Source organism: Lycium ferocissimum, chromosome 10 (genome assembly GCF_029784015.1).
Source record: "Lycium ferocissimum isolate CSIRO_LF1 chromosome 10, AGI_CSIRO_Lferr_CH_V1, whole genome shotgun sequence".
NCBI lineage: Eukaryota > Viridiplantae > Streptophyta > Magnoliopsida > Solanales > Solanaceae > Lycium > Lycium ferocissimum.
In genome coordinates this window covers 12,245,162-12,265,162 of record NC_081351.1, presented here as the reverse complement: position 1 = coordinate 12,265,162, position 20,001 = coordinate 12,245,162, and the positions used below count along the sequence as shown (strand labels likewise).

The window sequence follows — 20,001 nt, the reverse complement described above, 5'->3', positions numbered from 1 at the left end:
GCCATACCCCCGAACATACCGAATTTGTATAATGACACACCTTACCTTTCCATCCCAATTACCCCCCTAAACTTATTTAAAACGAATAATTACCCCCCAAACGACGTCGATGCCTACTCAAAGGGAGAGTGAAATACACTCTCCTTGCCACATGTGTATTTATTTGTTTTTCTTCTTTTTTTTTTTTTTAATTTTTCGGCTTACGTGTCAATTTTTTTTAAAATAAAAATAAAAAACTGAATTTTCATTAAAAAAAAATGAGTTTTAAAACCCGTTTTTTTTTTTAATTTGAAAATTTGATTTTTTTAAACCCATTTAAAAAAAAAAAAAAACTAAAAACATGGATTAAAAAACTGAATTTTCTTTTAAAAAAAAGATTTTTAAAACCCTTTTAAAAATTAAAAAAAAATTGAAAATTTGTTTTTTTTTTTAAACCCGTTTTTCACATAAGAAAAAGAAAAAAAACTGAAAAATGATTTTTTTTTTTTTAAATATGGAAAAATGGATTTGTTAAAAATATGGAAAACTTGATTATTTTTTAAAATGTCTTAAAAAATCTTGATTTTCATGATTTCATTTTCTTAGGACACTTTTATTTTTCAAATAAAATCCGAAAAAGTGTTTTTCTTGCCAAAATGTGAAAAAAAATTGAATTTTTATAAAATTTTGAAAAAATTAATTATTTTCTTAACATGCTGGAAAACCGTTTTTTAAAACTAAATGTGGAAGACTAGATTTATTTTCAAATTTTTAGAAAAAAAAAAAATTAAGTTTTCCCCTTTTTTTTATGTTTTCACTCTCTCAAAAAGAGAAAACACCTCTCTTTGCCACATCAGCATTTAGGGGGGTAATTATTCCGTTTTAAATAAGTTTAGGGGGTAATAGGGCCCGGAAGGTAAGGTGTGTCGTAGCAAATTCGGGTATAGTTCAGGGGGGTAATGGTGCCTTATCCCTTTATAAATCAATAACTGACGTCGCCCTTGATGATCTTGCAAACTGAAAATGAATTAACTTATATACATTGATAGTGTCATAAATTTTTAATTTTCAGTATATTTTAACATGAGGTTACACGCCATTCTTTTTTTAGGTTAGTTAAAAATATTACGAGTGTTACCTACAATTATCGTTTAAGTGACTTGATAGATTACAAAAATCCAGTCCTAGGTGCGTAGTGAGCTCAACCAACGCTTCTAATATACTTGGATACTTCATAACAATGAAACCACAAAGAGAAGATTCATAAAATCAGATTTACAGATTTCTCTGAGAGCTTTTGAGTTTTTTAAGGTATGGTCAATTCTAAGCTTTTTTTTTAGGTCACCAGTTACGTTTTAAGTGACAAGAAATTTTTCTGTCACCAAAACCCTTTAAGGACAAGTTACTTAATCTTGTAGCTATTGATCTTTAGCGGTGGGGCCTATAGCAACTGGCCGATCTGGTCACTACCGACTTCTAGGGTCCAAAATCACACTTTTAAGGACCAGTTTTCCCTTTTCTAATGGTCATTTTTCTTGTGCTTATTTTTGTTGTTTTTTCCATTTGCATAATCCTTTTCAATAGCAATTGATGAGTTTAAACTTTAATTTTAATATATTGGTTTTCGTCAAATGAAATAGGATGTTAATCAGAGGAGAGTAGTAAAAGAACACAAAAATTTCTCACGGTCTCCGTTCAATTTTTATTTAATGCTTAAAAAAAACTAAATTATTTTTTGTAGCGAAATAATTAGTTAATTAAGGTCAATACCTCTGAATTCTAATTATCAAGAAACTCAATGTAGCTTTGAATTCTAATTATCTGATTCCTCTCTCTGTGGCTTGATAGTGACGACTTAGGAAAGATTTCATTTGTTCCATTTTGTATGTGACATTTTTTTTACTTTGACTGCAACTTACATATTTAAGCTATTGAGTGTTTTTACTGTTCTATTCTTCAAATTTCTTATTTATTAACCCTATATGAAATTGAGTTAATATGTGCAATTCACGTGCCAAACATTGTGTTAGACACGTGGTATTTTGCCCAGAATAAAATTTGCCTAAACGATCGAGTTAAATGTTTGTAACTTACACTCCTAAACTATTTGGGGTTTCTATTACTCGCAATATTAAAACAACGGACCGCGTCGGTAACCGTCGCCTTCCATCGGTTTTCTTGTCTTGGTTTTAAAAGTTTTTAGTCGTGTTCGTTTATAAAAAACAATAACTGACGCCGCCCTTGCTGATCTTTAAAACTCAAAAATGATTTAACTTATATACGTTGAGAGTGTCATAAATTTTTAATTTTAGTATATTTTAATATGAGGTTACACGCCATTCTTTTTTCAGGTTAGTTAAAAATATTATGGGTGTTACCTACAATTACTTTTAAGTGACTTGATATATTACAAAAATCCATTCCTAGGTTCTTAGTGAGCTCCACCAACGCTTCTTATATACTTGGATTCTTCATAACTATGAAACCACAAAGAGAAGATTCAGAAAATCAGATTCCATTGTGCTTTGTAAAAAAAAATGTAAGAGAGCTTTTGAGCTTTTTTTAAAGTGTGGTCAATTCTCAGGCCGTTCTTTTCCGTTTTTGGGTCACCAGTTAATATTTTTAGGGACAAGATATATGTATGTCTAGTAACAAAATTAGATGGACCCTTTCAAGGACAATTTACTTAATCTTGTCACTATTTATCTTTAGCGGGGGGAGCCTATAGTGGCCCACCGCTTCTTATATACTTATATTCTTCGAAACTTTTAAGAGAAGATCGTAAAATCACACTTTTGTCCGAGACCAGTTTTTTTTTTTAATGGTCATTTTTCTTGTGCTTATTGTTGTTGTTTTTCCCCTTTTCCTAACCCTTTTCAATAGCAATTGAGGAATTTAAACATTAATTTTAATATATTGGTTTCTTGACTATGAAATAGGGACGTTAGTCGAGGGAGAGTATAAAAGAAGATAAAAAAAAATTTTCAGGACCACCATCACATTTTTATTTATTGCTTAAAAAACTCTAAATCATTTTTTTGTGCTTAATCAATTTTTCCCCTTTTTCAAAACCTTATCAATAGAATTGATGAGTTTAAAAAACTTTAATATATTGGTTTCTTGAAATTCTAAGTACGTTCCTCTCTCTGTGAGTTAAAGAAGATCACGAAAATGGAACTACTCCGCTCAATCTATTATTTATTCTTAAAAATTTATTTTTTTCAAACAATCACTTAATTAAGTCAATATCTCTAGTATTAATTATTATTCAATGTACAATTCTAAAAATTCTTTCACTCTTGATTCTTTATGTTTTTGGGCTATATATATATATATATATATATATATATATATATATATATATATATATATATATATATATATATATATATATTTTACTTCAACTTACATATTTAAGCTATTGAGTGTTTTTACTATCCCATTCTTCAAATTTCTTATTTATTATCCCTATATGAAATTGAGTTAATACGTGCAATTCACGTGCCATATATTGTGTCAGACACGTAGTATTTTTCTCAAATTAAAATTTGCATAAACGATCGAGTTAAGTGTTAGTAACTTACACACCTAAACTATTTGGTGTTTCTATTACTCACAATCTTCATCCGACGGACCGCGTTGGTTTTTCGTCAGTTTATTGTATCGACGCTGTCCGTCGGTTTTCTTGTCTCGGTTTTTAACAGTTTTTAATAGTGTTCCTTTGAAAAATCAATAACTAGTGCCGTCCTTGCTGATCTTGCAAACTCAAAAATGATTTAACTTATATACGTTGATAGTGTCATTAATTTTTATTTTTTAGTATATTTTAATATGAGGTTACACACCATTCTCTTTTCTAGTTAGTTAAAAATATTATGGGTGTTACCTACAATTATCTTTTAAGTGACTTGATAGATTACAAAAATCCATCCTAGGTTCTTAGTGAGCTCCACCAACGCTTCTTATATAGTTGGATTCTTCATAACTATGAAACCACAAAGAGAAGATTCAGAAAATCAGATTTACTAGTTTGTCGGAGAGCTTTTGAGTTTTTTTTGTAAAGGTATGGTCAATTCTCAGCTTCCATTTCTTTTTTTAGTCACTAGTTACGTTTTTAGGGACCCTAAATTCTTCTGTCGCCAAAACCCTTTAAGGACAAGTTACTTAATCTTGTCGCGATTAATCTTTAGCGGCGGAGCCTATAGTGACCGATCAATCTGGTCACTACCGACTTTTAGGGTCTAGAATCACACTTTTAAGGACCAGTTTTCCCTTCTCTAATGGTCATTTTTCTTGTGCTTATTTTTGTTGCTTTTCCCCTTTTCAATAGCAATTGACGAGTTTAACTTTAATTTTAACATATTGGTTTTCTTGAAATGAAATAGGGACGTTAACAAGAGGAGAGTAGTAAAAGAAGATCACAAAAATGTCTCACCGTCTCGGCTCAATTTTTATTTATTACTTTAAAAACACAAATTATAGCCATTTCTGTACATTCAATGTACTCTACGGATAGAGGAATACGTAGAGTTGAAGATAGTAAAATAAGAAATTGAAATATTTCGTTGAAATTATTTTTTGTAGTAAAATAATATTATTTTTTGTAGCAAAATAATCACTTAATTAAAGTCAATACCTTACGAATTCTAATTATCAAGAAATTCAATGTAGCTTTGAATTATGATTATCCGATTCTCCTCTCTGTGGCGTGATAGTTACGACTTAGGAACTATTTCATTTGTTCCATTTGCCTAAACGATCGAGTTAAGTGTTTGTGACTTACACACCTAAACTATTTGGTGTTTCTATTACTCGTAGTCTTCAATTTTTCCTACTTATTACCCTAGATAAGTTAAATTTCAGAAGAGGCTCAAGGAAGAAGAAGAACATGTGAAGCTCCATTGATAAGATTCATTTGTATAACAATGTATAATATTGTATATAGGTATATAAACACCTCTTATACACTATTGTACAAGATTGATACATTGTTTACCTCCCATCCTCCTTCTGCTCCTTCTACTCCTCCTTCTTTTTATGGTGTAATGGTGGCTAAAAAGATATTTTATAATGTAAATGTGTATTATCCTTGTTTATACACACTTATACAATGTAGATACATTGTTTAAATATTAGATATGCAAGTCTATATATTTTGTATAAATTGTATCAGTGCGTATACTTGTGTATATTGTTATAAAAACTAGAAGAACACAATATCATTGTTGATTAGGATAGACATCAAACCATCCTTTGGAACAAACTTAATTTCTAATGCATTCAATTGACTATGTATTCTGATCTGCTTTGAAATCGTTTCAACTAAATTTCAAAGTTGAAAGGAGACCCAACAACAGTACAGTCAGCAACAAAATTAATAAATTTATTGTCATTATCCTATTGACCACTATGAAGAAGGTATACATGATAAATCTCCATTGAAAACAAGTTGAAATCAGAATTGTAGCAAGAAAAAAGAAGAAGTTGAAACCACAAATTGCAGAATAGGGATGTATATGAAGTTTTTGAAACCACGAATTTCGGAAAAAACTGAAATGAATTGCTGATTTTTTTTTTTCACGAATTGCTGATTTATATGACGTTTTTGAGCTGCATTGGATCTGATTTTGCATAAATAGGGATGTATATGAAGTTTTGGAAGAGAGAATGGAAAGAACGGAGATCCCAGAATCCAAAATAACGGAAAAATCATTTTCTTCTTTATTTTATCAAAGATGGGCCTATTGTTTTTGGGCTAAAGCTTTGCAATATAAATTATGGCTATTTTTTACAATGTAAGTCAGCGAATTGTATTATCCTGATTTTATCCCAAAATTTATTTGAATAATCAATTCTCTTGACACAAGTGCATGTTTTAGCACAGTACATTAAACCGCGTCAATTTATTATGTTTAGTGATTTAATTAACTATGATTAAGTGAGAGAAATTAATGTCCAAATACATATCAGGCATATAATAATTTAACGGAAAATGATTGAATTTTCCTCTTTACTTTCAAAAATAATTTATATTTGACTTTAGTTATGGTATTCGAGTAAATTAGACTATTTCAGACCCCACTTATAGAATTATGCTGGGTATGTTATTGCTGTATTTCATAAATTCACTCGTATCGTTAAACTTTTGTTCAATTAATCCCTTAGCTTCATTAGAACAAAGGATATATTTGAATTGAAGGTTAATAGAGAGGGCAAATTTGTTCGAATATTATAACAAAAGTTATACATAAATTACTATTTTTCAAAATTAAAAGGTTAATTACCATTTCCTTTAAATTTAATATAGCAACAGTAACCGGTAAGTTATTACCGGTTCAAATTCTGTTTCTAGTTTCTAGTTTCTAGTTTCTACTTGTAGGACTTTCCAGGTTGCGGTTCGATTTCTATGCCTAATAATGGTCAGATAAGTGCACAGTTTGTCCTTCAAATGGGCTGGTCTTTAATTTTCAAAAAATTGTGGATTGTCCTTCATACGGACTGGTCTTTAATTTTTGCCCTTCAATTCGCTGGTCTTTAATTTTTGTTCCTACTTTTTATTTAATAAAAATTTGTGGACTAAAGTATCATTTTCGCAATAGAGATTTTGGGTTCTATCCCCAGCAGAATTACATAGAACCTATACCTTGTCCGGCAAAGATTCTAAGAGATAAAGTTTGCCTTAATTTCGCAACTATGCCTATAGACATAGGTTCTATGTAGTTTCATAGAAACCTTTGCTATATCCGGCATAGTTTCTATGTAACTACATAACGAATAGACATAGTTTTATATGAACTTATGCCTTGCGAATTTTTTTTTGATTGAATCGGGGTTCGAACACAAAACCTCGAGATATTTTCGACCATCTTTTTAAGCGAAGGACAAAAATTAAAGACCAGCAATTTGAGGCAAAAATTAAAGCCCAGAGCCCTTGAAGGGCAATTGTGCAAATTTCCCTTTTATTTGCCCTTCAAATGGACATTCTTTAATTTTTGTTCTTCAAAATCAAACATATGTCTATAGGGGCATAAGTTGTTTAAGGGTACGGTCATAACTTATGGATATTATAATGCATAGTTTATAATTAAATAGGCATAAGTTTGATTTTGAAGGACAAAAATTAAAAACCAGCCCATTTGAAGGGCAAAATTAAAGACCAGCACAAAAAAGAATAAAAGTGCAAATGACCCAATAATGGTGTCATTATGTCATTTTATCTTTCTCTTTCAATAAGTAAGACCAAAAACGGCACCGTTTAGGTTTTATTATTATATTATTTTTTAAACATAATATTCTTTAACGTATTTGGGAATATTTTTTAAGAAAATCCCTAACAATAATCAAAAACATGTGTCCCTTTGCTGGCTTTGGAACCCACCGCCCTAACCCCACCGTCACCGTCACCGTTGCTCTTCGCCGCCGGTAACTTTTCACGGCAGTAAAGGTAAATACTTCAATTCTCTCTACGTTTTTGCTCTTTTTGTTTCTTAGGGGGCCAAACTGAACTTTGTTGAAAAATCCTGCAATTATCTAGTAAAGGGCCGAATTCTAGTATTCTATATTCTTAGTTTTCTATTATTATATACTTGTTGTCTCTTATGCTTCAGTTTTCTTACTATCCTCCTGTTGTTGTTATTGTTGTTACCGGGTATTTTTTCATAATTGCTTTGTTTTCTGCTTTACTTGAGCGGAGGGCTGAATTCTAATTGGAGAAATTCTCAGTGAAATGAGACCAGGAGGTCATGGATTCGAGCCGTGAAAACAGCCTCTTGTAGAAAAAATATAGGTTAAGCCTGTATTAATAGACCAGTACAAAATACCTTGTGGTCCCGCACCCCGGACCGCGCATAATGGGAGCTTAGTGCACCGTGCCGCCCCCCCTTTTTTTTTTCCCCCTTCTTAGAGACTGAAAAGGAGAGGAAAAGAGATGGAGATAATGGAAGAAAGTAAATTTTCGACAAAAATAAATAGGGCGGGAAAAGAACTTAGAAATTCTGTCCCTAGTGAGAGAAATGGTGCAGATATATCAATTATGTGGAATTTCATTTGTGGAAAGCAACCTTTATCATGCTTCCCCGTATGGTACACATTTCATTTTACTGTGGAAGTTAATGGAAATGTTATGCTCTCACTTAAACTAATTCTGCAGTAATGGAACGAAATTATTTTTTTATTTTGTTCGTCCAAAGTATTCGTGTGTTTCCTGTTAAAATGTGTTGCTCAAATAGTTGCTAACTACTTGTGCATTTTAGTTTATAATATCTAATGAGGCTACTGTAAAAGACAATCTTGTCGAGTACAATTATAACGATGTATTCGAGTTGTGCTTTTGCTAGTAGAAATTTGTTTGTTGGCTATTTCACATGTTTACTTCGCTATATTAGAATCCGCTTGATAAAAATCCTGGCTTTGGGGCTACGCCACTGCTGCACTACTTGGTATTAGAATATAACTAATTTCTGCTTTGAAGTACCTATTAAGAAAGTCATTCAAATATTAAATTTCCTATAAACTTCTTGTTTTTAACACAATTAGCCGAGTCCATCTTTGTTTAAGTCTATGTATGTTTCTTCGGTTGCCTTAAAAAATTCTGCTATTTCTTTCAAGCCATACAATCCATCAAATGGCTTGAGGAATTGTATTCCAAGTCTTTTGTGACTTCTTGCAGAACCCCTCTTTGTCCCAGCATTGCAGTAACCCAAAAATGGATTTTGGCATGGTCCAAGATATGCCAAATATTGCCAAAAACATGCACCAAGGGAATCTGTTTTGTTATAGTCCAAAGCTATGTTGCTATGCAGCTGAAACAAAAGACATATAATATTTCCACTTCCACTCATTTAAGTTCCTTCTAAAAAAGATATTCCAGCCTTGCGTTGAATAATATTCAGCCATTACCCCATCGTGCAGTGAAGAGAAACTGTAGATATCAAAAAATTGATCTTTAAGAGGACCGTCACCCGTCCATGCATCTTCCCAGAACCTTATTTACCCTCCATTTCCAAATGAAGCCCATATATGTCTCAAATTTGTTTCAACACCCTCTAATATGCTTTCAGGTTCCAGTACCATGAGGTGTTGTCGATACTTTGGTACACGATTGATTCTCAAGAGAGTTTTTGCACCAAGGTTCTCCTCTAAAGTTCATTGTCCTCCTTGTTGAATCGCTTGTGTCATTTCAATTATAAGCTTTCATTATGCCTTCTCAAGTTCTTGATTCCCAAACCTCTTATTCTTTTATCTTTAATACTGTCTTCCAATTAACAAGCGAGTGAGCTTGTTGGTTGCCTTTCCAGGGGCAGTCTCTCCTCTATTTGTCCATGCCTTCAAAATGGAGGATGGTGCCTGAATTTTAAATTCTTAACTTGCAGATTTTTTTTTTTTTTTTTGGCAATTAACAGTCATTTTATTAATTACCAAGTGCAAGAAATACAAACCCAGAGCCAAGCCACCAGCTTGCTCTCTAAATGTTACCTACAGAACAAAGAAACCAAAAAAACTCCTACTTGCAGATTTTGTACTAGTTAAGAGAAGCAATTAAGGAACTAAAATTCTAAAGAACAAAGAGGAAGAGATAGTTAATTCAGAGAAGAAAAAAATACTTCGCTTTTATAAAATCATCTCTCAATAATCGACCAATGGTCATAGTGAAATAGACGAGAGAGAATACCTATAATCTAGATTTTTGAGTGAAGTTAGAACTTTTTAGATAAAGTTGGAGCAAATTATGCTTCACGCATGTTTTAAAAAATAAGATCTGCAATTGACACTATAATTTCCTTGCAGGATGATAACAATGGGATAATTAACCTTAAGTATAGAGTTTGGTAACCACATCTAAGTTGTAGGTGCTAGTTACCAAATATAATATTAATGTTTGGTTCCTTTTTTTTTGGGTTAAAACCTGATTTTCTCTGAAACCAATCCAATTGACAGAAAAGAATCCATATTTATATCTTTTCTTGTTAGAGGGGTTACCACACGTTAAACTAACAAAGAAATTAGTGTTAACTAATGTGATAATGACATGGCAAGTACTTGCGATGGTACCAACGCGACTTGGAAGTTTCCCCTATATAGCACATATCGCCTTTCATTCTGTCCTTTTTCCTAATGTAATCCTTTTCTATGAAGAAAACTGGACCTTAAATCACAAGAGTAGCCCTAAAGATGGCAATGTATTTCACAAATAATTTCTGTCTCCCCTCATTAAGAGTTTTTAATACAGGTACGAAGAGAAGAATATAAGTAAAAAAAAAAAAAAAAAAAAAAAAAAAAAAAAGAAGAAAGAGGTTACCTATTAAACCGTTTTCCTTCTTTTTTTTTATTTTTTTATTTTTTATTTTGTTTGAAAATGGTAATGTAGAAACCGTTTTCCTTTCTTATTTTTTGTTTTATTTTTTCTTTCCTTGGTTGTGTCTATCTCTATGTAAACTAAATGACTCTTTCCTTTGAGAAAACAATAACTGACGCCGCCACTTACTGAGCATGCAAATTCGAACAGGATTTACCTATGTACGTTGATAGTGTCATAAATTTTTAATTTTCAATGTAATTTAACATGAGGTTACAAACCTTTCTTTTTTCAGGTTACTTAAAAATATTATGGATGGTTACCTACAATAATTTCTTAATTGACTCGATAGATTACAAAATCCAGTCTTATCGATAGATTACAAAATCCAGTCTTAGGTACCTAGTGTGCTCCGCCACCGCTTCTTATATACTTGGAATCTTCATAACTATGAAGCCACAGAGTGAAGATTCAGAAAATCAGAGTTACTGGTTTGTCTGAGAGCTTTTGAGTTTCTTTTCAAGGTATGTTCAATTCTCAGCTTCTTTTCCTTTGTCGGGCCACCAATTACATTTTTGAAGTAATCTATGTGTGACGTGAGTACCAATGTGCTTCTACACACACGAACAAGCACATTTTTAAACTTATATGTCTAGATTCTACTGCTTTAGATCTGCTTGTTTTTGAGTTTTGAGCATTTTATTTTATCTTTTGAACTATATGGAATTCATTGATAGATTTATGACATCCTCAATTTTCTATTTGAAACTCTAGAGGAAATGGCATAACAAAAGGAATATAGGGTTTTAAGTGAGTGGGCGTAAATTCCGCTGCACCAAGTCTTCATTTGTGATAAGGGATACAAAATTTAGTACCATTGTCATAAAGGTACGATCAGCTCCCGATAGCAAAAACATGTTTACCAGTGTAGCATGTTCTTTAATACTAATTTTTTTCATTTTTTTTTTGTCCATATCATGTGGGATTTTGGATTCGGCAGTTTGGTTTTCGTTTGTTTATTTTTCTTATTTGAAAAGTTCATTAAACAATTTTATATAAAAATAAAGAATTTCTAATCATAAATGAAGTGTATGCATGTCTGGTCTGATGGACTTTTCGTGCTTTTTCTTTGTCTTTTCTTGAAGCAATGGCCTCCAAGGATGAGCCTCAGGAAAATGAGGCAGTCGAAAAACGCTCAGAAATTGACAGAGTTGAAAAATCCACCAACCAAGTGGGCGAAAGTTCTGTTGTCTTGCCGCGTGTTGTACGTATTTACATGCCGGATAGTGACGCCACAGACTCGTCTAGTGACGAGGAGGAGAAGCTTGAAGGAGGGAAGTCCGAGCGACATGAAAGGACGTGCATAAAGGAAATCATCATTGAAAATGGAAAGACCAGGGTCATTTCCAAGAAGACGTCCAAAGAGAAGAAAGATATAAAGCTGCTGCAAGAAAATGTGAAGAAGCCCAAGGGAGTTAGACAACGAAAATGGGGAAAATGGGCAGCAGAGATTCGAGATACAAGAAACAAAACTCGACTTTGGTTGGGCACTTTTGACACTGCTGAAGAAGCTGCTTTGGCTTATAACAAGGCAGCTACTGAAATAAGAGGTAGGTGCTAATGCTTTCTTGGAGTCAGCAGTTTTGTTTGCGTTTGTTTAATTCCTTTTTTATCTGAATTTCCTTCTAAAAGTTTCTGAAGTGATGGGGTACGATCACCTCATATTGATATTCATTAAACAATTTTGATAAAAAATAAAGAAAGAATTTTCATATCATATAGTATTAAGTAAATGAATGTCTGGTCTGATGGACTTTTCGTGATTTTTTTTTTGTTCTCTTTTTATGAAGCAATGGCCTCCAAGGAAGAGCTTCAGGAAAAAGAGGGAGTCAAAAGAACCCCAGAAATTGACGCAGTTGAAAAATCCACCAATCAAGTGGGCAAAATTTTCTTGCCGAGTATTGTACGTATGCACGTGCCAGACCATGACACCACGGACGACTCGTCTAGCGACGAGGCCGAGAAGGTTGAAGAAGAGAAGTCTGAGGGACATGAAAGGACGTGTGTAAAGGAAATCATCACCAAGAATGGAAAGACCAAGGTCATTTCAAAGAAGACGTCCAAAGAGAAGAAAGACTTAAATCTTCTGCAAGAAAATGTGAATAAGTACAGGGGAGTTAGACGGCGAAAATGGGGCAAGTGGGCAGCAGAGATTCGAGATACAAGAAAGAAAACTCGGGTTTGGTTGGGAACTTTTGACACCGCTATAGAAGCTGCTTTGGCTTATGACAAGGCAGCCATTGAAATAAGAGGTGCTAATGCTTTGACAAACATCCTCAAGCCACCACCGAAGAAGATCAACCACATCAAAATCAACTTCATCGTGCCACCGCTCAGGGAGACAGAAGGCGGATCCATAGCTTAGTTAAACATGATGGGTTCAACCTACCATAGGCAGATCCATTGTACCTTTGAAATTATGAGCTCAAAAGTTGATATTTGTTGAACTTTTAGTAGTTTTTCACATATACATCGATGGACCATGTGAAGAATACTAGGTTCATTTGAACCCATTAAACAAAGGCTGCATCCGCCTCTGGGGAGATCAACTTCTTCAGGCCAACATCTTTATCCACCGTTGATGCCAGGTCTTGAAAATGTTTTACTGTTTAGTTGTACATTATCTGAAGTGTCAAACTTGGCTAGTTTCCAACTAATTGGGATGGTCTTAAAGCATGTACAGTGGTATGGTAATGCTTTTTAAATTTGTTGCCTGTCTTGATGTAGAGGAAGGAAACTGCAGGTTGCTTCTGTTAACTGCTTATACTTCATTTTGGAAGTTTCTCTTTTTGACTGTGCATTCAGATATTTGAATTTGTGATGTCCTTAAGTGTTTATTTCCTTTTTTAGTCTTTAGACATTTTAAGTCAAGTTAAATTCATTAAGCATCACCATGATGAATATTGTTACTGTGTCGAGGGAAATAGTAACTTATTACCATAGTTGTTATATATATATTGATATCTCCAATGACTGAGTCCTCCATAGCCTTTGCTGGTGCTGCTTTCGGATGCATCCTGTATATGTCATCTTCTCCACAAAGATAAGCTCTTCATTTTGATGATCACTCAAAAAGGTAATAGTTTGGAGGCCATTCCATTGCTATTCCCATTCAATCGTTTCTGGAATGGGATACACTATTTTAACTTGTAATGGAGGTTTAGGTCCTATGCCCACCCTCCAAAATGTATTTTCCTTTTGAATCAAATAAACACGGTAGGAGTCCATGCCAAAATCCACCACCACGGGAGGTAAATACTTTCGGGTGTATGGCTTCGATAAGAAAAAAAGAAGTTATATGTATATAATAACAAAAGCCGTGCATTAAATGCACAACGAGTAGCATGTATGTTTTACTATTTATTACTCCCTCCGGATCAAATAAAGAGTTCACTTAGCCTTTCTTAGATCAAAAAAAGAGTTCACTTAGTAAATCAAGAAAGAATTAACCTTGTTTTTCTATATTTGCCTCTATTAAGTGTTATATGATCAAATCCCAATGCCTATTTAATTAGGGGTAGTTTAGTTAAATTACCTATTTTTGTCTACAGGAGTTAGTATTTTTACAAGGGGTGTCTGAAATTTAAGTGAACTTTCTTTTTTTTTATCCGGAGGGAGTACCTTTGAAGGTTGTGGGTACTGCCAAGTTCATTTAATGCAAGTACAACATGAATTGAGAAAAAATTACTAGGCACTCTTGCTTTTACTCTTCTGAATAAACATGCCCTCTTTAAACAGTCATGTTTTTTTGTTCTGAACACGTAAGAGTTTTGTTGATCTTCCACTTTTATAGCCCAACCATATTGGAGAGAAAATGTGACAATCCATATATATTAAATTAGTTTAATTTTTTCTTTTTTCCATATGGTTTTTGCACAGTCAAATGGTAATGTTTCTAGATTAAAAGAGATCTTTTAGTTATGGTTTATGGGATTTTTTTAATGAAAAGATCGTAGAAAGAGTGTTTTTTTTTTCCTTTCGAGAAGTTGGTGTCTGACCCTCTGAAGTTTTTTGATCCATTATAAAAGAAAAAAACAAATAAACCTAGCTCTGTGCTTGAGGAAACCAACTCTGAAAGACTAGGTTTTTTGGGGGGGCATGGAGTTTTTTTGTGTACTGATGTTCTGTTATATCCAATTCATCAATAGTTCATTGTGTGGCACCTTTAATGCTTGTTATTTTGGAGTTTTAATCCTAATAAGTCGGTAAAAAATAAAGATAACTTTCACTACTTTTTTTTTCTTTCAAATTTTAATTTTATTTTACGTGATATTTAACTGAGATGAATTTAGTTGAAGCAACATGGATAGTGAAGACTCATATAGCCGATTCCAACTTAGATTGGCGTTAATTGTTGTTTTTGTGTATTCCTGGTTAATATTTACCGCAACAGGATTTCAAAATTGCTGCTTTTGCTAAAAGAAAAAATTTAGACGGTATACTCCTAGTTTATTAGAAAATCATTTACATGGAGCTAGCTTCTTGCTCCCTTATTATATTGTGAGGAACGTAAAATCTGATCAGAGCTACTTGGAAGATTTAACTTATGGTGACAAATAAGTCTACTAATTAGAAATGGTGACAAGTTTGACCAGCCAAGGTCAAACTTGTCTTAAAAATATGATTAAGTTAAATGGGATTGAATTATAATTTTTAAAACTTTTTAATCTTTTACAAAATACAAAAAGATTCCAACTTAATCCCAAAAAACCCACAAGCCCCCCCTTCTCCTCCTCCCACCCCCTCCCCCCCCCCCACCCTTTTAAAGCCCCCTCACACATTTTTTTTTTTTTAAAGTTTTAAATTTTTTTTATTTGCTTTTTCACCAGCCACCCACTTCCTCCTCCTCCCACCCACCCCTCCCACCCCAGGACCCCTCTCCCCCCACCCCCCCAAAATTTTTTTTTTCAAAAAGTTTTGATTTTTTTAACAACCCCCACCCCTCCTCCTCACACCCTCCCCCATCCCCCCCCCCCCCCCCCCGCCATTTTTTTTTTTTAAAGTTTAGAAAAGTTTTTCTTTTTGTTTTTTTTGCACCCACCACCGTTCCAAAAAAAATTGTTTTAAAAAAAGAAGTTTTGCAAAGTATTTGTTTTTGTTTTTTTGCACTACTCCCCCAACCCAAAAAAATGATTTTTCTTGAAAAGAAGTTTTGAATTTTTTTTTTTTTTTTTTTGGTTTCTTACTTCCCCCACCCACCAAAAAAAAAAAAAAAATTTTTTTAAAGATTTTATTTTGGTTTTTTGCACCCACCACCCACTAAAAAAAAAAAAATCTTGAAAGGAAGTTTTGAATTTTTTTTTTTTTTTTTTTTTTTTTTTGTTTAGGAAAAGTTTGGATAAAATCCAGGTTGTTGTTGTTGTGTGTTTGTAGTGAAATAGATGACTAGTCTGTTGTTATCCTGGTATGGTTCAGGGTTTAGAAAAATATATCCAACAGATAGTTTTTTTGTTCTTGTCCTGGTATTATCTCGGTTCGTTTATAGAAGATAATCCAACATTTGTAGTTATTGCAACAAGTTCTACACTTTTTGCAACAAGTAGACAATCTATTGCAACGACTCACTAATATGTTGGACATAGCTTCAGTTATTTGCTACTGTTTGTAGAAGATATCCAACAGATTTGCAGTTGTTGCAACAAGCTCTACACTTGTTGTAACAAGTAGACAATCATTGCAACAACTACAAATCTATTGGACATAGCTTGATTATTTGGTACTATTTGTAGAAGATATCCTGATTTGTAGTTGTTACAACAATATCTACACTTGTTGCAACAAGTAGACAATTTGTTGCAACAACTACAAATCATTGGACATAGCTTCGCTTATTTGGTTCTTTTTGTAGAAGATATCCAACATTTGTAGTTGTTGCAACAAGTGTAGTGCAACAAGTTTTACACTTGTTGCAATAAGTAGACAATCTATCTATAAATCAGCAAATGTTGAGGAAAGATATAGTCTAATTGACAGCCAAACTGACAATCAATCCTCAGAAATAGATGAAAACAGAGCCACGAAGCAGTAGATACAAATGAAGAAAGTGAAAAAGAACTAGAAGATGAAGAAACTATGATGGAAATGAAGGAGATGGAGTAGATCAAGGAAATCACTACACCCTGTAGAAAGCGATTGTTGAACAAATTATTACTTAAGTTGTGGTATTTGGAGCCAAGGTGGCTGTTTAACAATTTCTGTTTTTTTTTTTATCCTTTATGTTATTTTTGAATGATGTTTATGAACTTATTTATTTTGATTAGTTGTGGTATTTGGAGCTAAGGTGACAGTTGAACAATTTCTGTTTATGAACTTATTTATTTTGCTTACTAATTGTTGCAACAGATGCATACAATTGTTGAAGAAGCTGCAACAAGTTACCAATTTGTTTCAACAAGTTACTAATTTGTTTCAACAAGTTACTAATCTTTTTAAACAAGTTGCTTAGTTGTTGCAACAAATTACTCACCTTGTTGGAAAAAATCAAACAATTGCTTAAATTATTGCAAAAACTAAAAAATATGTCGCAACAGATGAGTTAATTGTTGCAACAGATCATACATTTGTTAAAGAAGTTGCAACAAGTTACTAATATGTTTCAACAGATGGATCAGATGTTTAAGCAAGTTGCGTAGTTGTTGCAACAACTTACTCATATGTTGCAACAAGTATCTCATATGTTGCAAAAACTTACTCATATGTTGCAGCAGATATATCATATGTTGCAACAACTCCTCCATTGTTACAACATATTCACGATATTGATCATATTGAACTCCTTTGTTTATACCGAATAACATTAAATTCATTTGTTTATCACTAGCTATGGTCGAATTAAGTACTTCACATCAAATCACTCTAATGATCACTCGATTTAGGAAGAATACACTTAGAATTGCCCATCTAATCCATGAAATTGCTATCTAATCCATTAAGGATGTTAGTAGATATATATATATATATATACTAAATACCATTTATTTCCTTTGCTTAACACTAAATATGGGTGAATCAAGTAGTTTGCATCAAATCACTCTAATGATCACTCGATTTAGTGCATACTGACTTAGTAGATCACCTCTCTTGACTCAAAATACATCAAATTGATTAGTATTATACATTGATCACTAAATATCGTTGATTTTCTTTGTTTATCACTAAATATGGGTGAATCAAGTAGTTCACATCAATTCACTCTAATGATCACTCGATTTAGTGCATACTGACTTAGTAGATCATCTTTCCTGACTCAAAATACATCAAATTGATTAAGTATTATACATTGATCACTAAATATCGTTTATTTCTTTTGTTTATCACTAAATATAGGTGAATCAAGTAGTTCACATCAATTCACTCTAATAATCACTCGATTTAGTGCATACTGACTTAGTAGATCATCTTTCCTGACTCAAAATACATCAAATTGATTAAATATTATACATTGATCACTAAATATCATTGATTTCCTTTGTTTATCACTAAATATGGGTGAATCAAGTAGTTCACATCAATTCACTCTAATAATCACTCGATTTAGTGCATACTGACTTAGTAGATCATCTTTCCTGACTCAAAGTACATCAAATTGATTAAGTATTATACATTGATCACTAAATATCGTTGATTTCCTTTGTTTATCACTAAATATGGGTGAATTAAGTAGTTCACATCAATTCACTCTAATAATCACTCGATTTAGTGCATACTGACTTAGTAGATCATCTTTCCTGACTCAAAGTACATCAAATTGATTAAGTATTATTTATTGATCACTAAATATCGTTGATTTCCTTTGTTTATCACTAAATATGGGTGAATCAAGTAGTTCATATCAATTCACTCTAATGATCATTGGATTTAGTGCATACTGACTTAGTAGATCATCTTTCCTGACTCAAATACCATCAAATTGATTACGTATTATATATTGATCACTACATATCGTTGATTTCCTTTGTTTATCACTAAATATCATTGATTCCCTTTGTTGATCACTAAATATGGGTGAATCAAGTAGTATCTGCTGCAACAACTGTAATATCTGTTGCAGCAAGTGTAGTATCTGTTGCAACAACTGTAGTATCTATTGCAGCAAGTGACATAGTTGTTGAACAGGTCCTTACTCTTGTTGGATAAACACAACAAGTTATCCAGTTTCTGCAACAAGTCACTCCACTTGTTGGAAAAACCCTAACATGTAACTTAGTTGCTGCAACAAGGCCTGTCAGTCGTTGCAACAGATTGCTTACTTGTTGGAAATCTTTTAGCAGTTGGATAAAACCCAACAAGATACTAGTTGCTGCAACAAGTCTTGTTACTTGTTGGATAAAACCCAACAAGTTACAGTAGAGTAACAAATGATTCATTACTTGTCGGAAACTGTTCAGCAATTTATTAACAAGAATACACACATTTGTGATTTGAACACGATCAACATATCATATAAACCAAGTTCACAAACACCAAGAACATAAATTATCATTCTAAAAAAGAACAACATTAAAATGTCATAAAGTTCCAAAAAATAACTATTATTACAACACAGTGCAATTAACAACTATGGAGCATTTCGGCTTGGACATGTTGTTTTTTGTGCCAGCTGTTTTGCATAAGGAGCATTTGTTTTTCCTCGTTCGCAATGATTCCCCGATTTCACGCCTCCTCTTTGCCTGCCTTCTTCCGGGATTGCTAGGATCAACATATGGAGGAGGTATCTCTTTCTCTAATTCAAAACTTCTTTTCAAGATTTTTTTTTTGGGGTGGGTGGTGCATAAAACAAAAACTTTTCAAAACTTTTTTTTAAACAATTTTTTTTTTTTGGGGGTGGGGGGGTGGAGTAAGAAAACAAAGAAAAAAAAATTGTTTTCAAGATTTTTTTTTGTGGGGGGGGGGGGGGTGGTTGCGAAAAAGAAAAAACAAAAACTTTTCAAAACTTTTTTTTTGGGAGGATAGGGGGTGGTGCAAAAAAACTAAAAAAAAAATATTCAAAATCTTTTTAAAAAAAACATTTTTTTTGGTGGGGTTTGGGGGTGGGGGGCAAGGGCGGGGGCGCGGGGATTGGGTGGGGGTGGTGCAAAAAACCAAAAACAAAAACTTTTCAAAACTTTTTTTTAAAATAAAATTAATTTTTTTTGGGAGGGTGGTACAAAAAAACAAAAAAAAAAGCTTTTCAAAATCATTTTTAATTTTTTTTTGGTGGGGTGGGGGGGGGGGGGGTGGGGGGGGGTGGATGGGGTGGGGGTGGTGCAAAAAACCAAAAACAAAAACTTTTCAAAACTTTTTTTTTTTTTAAAATAAAATTAATTTTTTTTAGGAGGAGTGGGGGTGGTGGGGGGGGGGATGGGTGGTACAAAAAAAAAACTTTTCAAATTCTTTTTTAAAAAACATTTTTTTTTTTTGGTGGGGGGGTGGGGGGGAAGGGGGAAGGGCAGGGGGCTGGGGGTAGCGAGGGGGTGGGGGTGGGGGGTGGGGGGGGCAGGGGTATTTTATGGTTTATATGGGTTGGGTCAAAGTGTTAAAAATAAAATTTGAGGCAAAGTGTAAAAAACAAAGCTTAGGGTCAAAGCGTTAAAAATATAACTTTGGGGGCAAGTCAAAACTCCCTAATCACTAATCCAAAGTTTATCGCCCCTACTCAATTAAAAAAACTAGAGTTACCCCAACTCAAT

General features: G+C 33.1%; 1 protein-coding gene across 1 annotated transcript; it reads left to right on the top strand.

The window, feature by feature from the left end:
• The first annotated feature begins 7,273 nt into the window (after positions 1 to 7,273).
• Positions 7,274 to 13,131, top strand: LOC132032479 (ethylene-responsive transcription factor 5-like). The gene is made up of 4 exons (XM_059422098.1): positions 7,274 to 7,423; positions 10,569 to 10,797; positions 11,419 to 11,883; positions 12,124 to 13,131. The coding sequence occupies exons 3-4, from the start codon at positions 11,421 to 11,423 to the stop codon at positions 12,696 to 12,698; spliced, it is 1,038 nt and encodes a 345-aa protein (XP_059278081.1). The 5' UTR covers positions 7,274 to 7,423; positions 10,569 to 10,797; positions 11,419 to 11,420; the 3' UTR covers positions 12,699 to 13,131.
• Positions 13,132 to 20,001: the final 6,870 nt, after the last annotated feature.